This window comes from Condylura cristata, unplaced genomic scaffold, assembly GCF_000260355.1.
Source record: "Condylura cristata isolate star-nosed mole 26May11 unplaced genomic scaffold, ConCri1.0 scaffold00034, whole genome shotgun sequence".
NCBI lineage: Eukaryota > Metazoa > Chordata > Mammalia > Eulipotyphla > Talpidae > Condylura > Condylura cristata.
The window spans coordinates 8875757-8879396 of record NW_004567135.1 but is presented as its reverse complement, the minus strand read 5'-3'; the positions used below and the strand labels follow the sequence as shown (position 1 = coordinate 8879396).

The 3640-nt window shown below is 59.9% G+C and overlaps 1 protein-coding gene across 1 annotated transcript in view; it reads right to left on the bottom strand.

Moving 5' to 3' along the window:
• The window catches only part of CECR6 (cat eye syndrome chromosome region, candidate 6), a 2752-nt gene extending 2253 nt beyond the window's left edge, over positions 1–499 (bottom strand). Inside the window, exon 1 of the mRNA XM_004692536.2 lies at positions 7–499. Coding sequence (XP_004692593.1) covers positions 7–417 — 411 coding nt within the window. The 5' untranslated portion in view covers positions 418–499. The remainder of the gene's footprint in view (positions 1–6) is intronic.
• Between the last annotated feature and the right edge of the window lie 3141 nt (positions 500–3640).

Below are 3640 nucleotides of genomic sequence, written 5' to 3'. Positions count from 1 at the left end.
GTCCACCGCTGTCATGCTGCAGGAGGTGGGCGTGGAGGTGGCGGAGGAGGTGGCCGCGGAGGAGGAGAAGGCCGCCGGCGTGGGCTCAGTGGCTGGGACGCCCCCCTGGGCCGGGGGCCCTGGGTGTCCGGCGGCGGTGGCTGGCACCAGCGGCTGGCTGATACTGATGCTCTCGTCGTCGTCCTCTCGCTCGGCGCCGGTGCTGCTGCTGGGGGAGCCGCCGCCGCCCCCGCCGCGTCTGCCGCCGCCTCCCCCCCGGCTGGTGCTGGTGCTGGTGCTGCTGTCGCCCGAGCCTCTCCGGCCGCGGGAGGAACCCCCCCGGAGGAAGAGCGGCTGCAGCCGGGCGGCGGCTGCGGGCGGCGGGAAGGAGCCAGCCGAGGACGAGACCGCGCGGGGGTTGCCGAGCGCCGCGTGCATTGTCCTCCGCGGGGCTCCGGGGGGCTGCCTGGCTGCTCCCTCCCCGCCAACCCCCGGCCGGTGAGGCGGCAGAGGGGAGCCGAGGCCCGCAGCCGCCGCCGCCTCCCCAGCAGCGGGCACTCGTACCCCCGCCGGCAGCTGCGAGATCCGGACTGGAGCCTCGGGACTGGGCGAGCGAGCCCCGGGCGGCTGGGAGCGGGGTAGGCGAGAAGCTGAGCCCACAGCGATGACGCCGGGCGCGGCGGGGGCGGCGGGAGGGGGGAGGCGACTAGAGGGGGCGGGAGGGAGCCCAGCCGGGGAGGAACCGGAGGCTGGCGGCGGGGAAACCAGGACTGGATTCGAGGGGGAGAGGAGGAGACCAGAGGAGGACAAAGCCTGGCTCGCCGGATCAGCCGGAGAAAGGGGTCGGAGGATACCCGAAGCCGAGAGTTGGCACTGGGGAGCCCCAGGGCTGAGAAGGGAAGAGGAGGCCCTGTCGGAAAGAGAGGGGCGGGTTTGGTGTGGGGAATCGGCTGTGGAAGCACCCAAACAGAGCACAGGATTCTTAAATACATAGCCCGGATCCCACCAGTTGAACCACGGCAGCCTAAGTTGCTGCTACCGGGAGCGGTGGGGGGGCCCCAGGCCCTGGCCTCTGCTGGCAGTCAGCGGTCAGGCTGCTTCTTGGCACACAGCTTGGACCTCTGTTCTCCGTCTAGGGCCCTTTCCGCTGGGCCACTGGGCCTCTCCACTGAAAACTAATGGAGGCTTACCAGAAAGAAAGGCAGCCTGGGGCAGAATTTATTCACTTCTCAGGTGTATTTTATTTATGTTGCATACAAGAATCGGGGTGCAGGCCAGAGGTACAGGGGGTGAGAGGATTCACCAGAGTCAGAGTGGGGAGCAGAACAGGCGGATTCACTGAAATCACTGCTGAGGGGAGCAGAGGGCGAGACAGGAGAGGTCTGCTGTGCCGTGTGGGTCAGCTGCCTGGCTGGGGATCGAACTCCAGCCACAGTGGCTGCCAATAAGCACAGTGGCAGTGGCTTGATAGCACTGCCAGAGAGACCCATGGGGGTAGAATTTAATGGAAGAGTCAGGCCACACTGATTGAAAGGCCCAGGACTTTCTTACAGCAGCCCCAAAGATATTCCTACATCTTCATATGTAGAAGATAGGAACCCCCTGGGTTCAGGGGGTCCCCCTCAGGCCCTCCCTGTGTCCAAGGGATGGAACATGTATCTAGCAGAGCAGAAAATGAGGAGCTATTTAGAGATATGGATACCTTGAAAAAACAAGTCTCAGAGTCGGTGGTGAATGCAAGTTCAGGTCTCTCCCCTGGGGTGACTCAACCTGCAGATTCAGGCCTCGCTGGGGCTGGAGATCAAGCCACGACTCAGGAAGCAGCAAGTCGTTATACTTTCAGGAGTTTGGAGGAGGAAGGAGTTGGCTCAAAGAGACTTTCACCTCCCGAATAATGCAAACTCCCAACCGCTCCAAAGCGAGGCTGGACGGCCTGTCCTTCCTCCTGCTCCACACAGTCCGGGCTGATGTCCCAAGCCTTGCCCCCAGGCCCATGCAAGCCGCCTGCACTGCTGGGCTCTTTCTGAGTGGCACCCCACAGCACCTGGGGGGCTGCAATGGGCTCAGGCCCTGGGGGCCGAGCCTTGTCCCTCAGCCCGCCTCTTGAGTTTGGGTTCATTTTAACCCAAACCTGCTTTCTCTTCTCTCTGAAGGTCTCTAACCAATCCAAGGTAGATGTGGGATTCAGACTCGCAGGTATGTGAAAGGGGGCGTGTCAAGGCCAAGGTATGGGCCGGGGTGGCGGAGAGTGGACACAGTCTTCGGTGTCCGCTTGCGGTTCTGTGTCCACCAGCCCTGTGCAGAGCAGGTGCCCTGGGGCTGGCGGTCTCAGCTCCGCCACTTAGCTGATGTTACCAGACAAGTCATCTCACCTCTTTGCCGCTCCGATTACCCAGCTCTAAAAGGACCAACGTCTACCTCAGTGCACTCTGGTGAGACTTAAAGATCAGGATTCAACGTGCCCGTGGCGTGGAATAAGTGCCCAGTTAAAGGCAGCTGGCACTGTCATCAGCTTCCACTTAGCTCACAGCTTACCCTCCCGGGGAACATTTACTCATCCACAGGCCACTCGTGACTGTCTTCTGGGCTGGCTTCCCTCCCGGGGCCACATTTGGAGCTCTGCACCACCACAGATCTGCACTTTGAGAAAAGAGCAAAGCTGCTCTCCTTAGGAGCAGTGGTGAGAGATTCAGCTGTGCCAGCTGGTGCCAGGCCCACACACAAGGGCAAGGTGGGGAGGAAACAGTGGCGGCAGCCTGTAGGGCTGTGGGGGTCATGAGGGTCCCCGATGTCAGAGCCATGTCAGAGCTGTAGGGAGGGCGGCCCAGGCAGGGCGTGGCTTGGGTGGCTGCCCACTGCTAATGGCAGTGACTACAGCCAGGCTCCCCAGCTCCAGGGGAAACAGCAGCCAGCAGCTAGCCTGAAAGCTGGCCTGAGACTTCTGCTCAAGCTAGTGAAGCAGTTCGAGAAACAGAAGATGATGGCAAAGAGCTGGGCTCCTGAGAGAACACAAGGAGTCTGCTCCCACGCTCCGCCACCACAGCAGCCAGGCTCCGCACAGTCCTCCCCTCTCCCCTCAGACTTAGCCATCAGGGGCTGCCCCACCTCCCGCAGGTGGGAAGAACAGGCCTCCTTCCTGGTAATTTGGCTTGTAACCGTCCTTTCAAGTTCCCCTTTTATTTCTGGAAAATGTGATATACAATGACCAGATTAATTTTCTGTAGAAGATCTTTTTAAAGAAGTATTCCTTTACGCTAAGACTTTTATTTATTTATTTTTATTTTGCATATAAGCGGGTGTAGGCCAGAGGTGCAGAGGGGTGAGAGAATTCACCAGAGACAGAGTGGGGACCAAAACAGCCGAGGGGATCAGTGGGCAAGACAGGAGAAGTCACCATGTGCGGGACAGCTCCCTGGCGGGGGGTCGGATTCAGGCCATTGCAGTGGACCTTGGCAGTGGTAGTGCTGAGACTGAACCCCTAGGCCAACAGAAAGACCCTCTGTATAAGATATTTTAGCTCAGTTTCATCCCAGTGTAAGACACCAAACAAAAAGACGACAAATTAACGATGAGAAAGCAGGGTACTTAACAGAGTAAGTCAGAGGTCTGAGTATTGCAATGGATTTCCCCAATCTTCTGTGTACACACACACACACACACA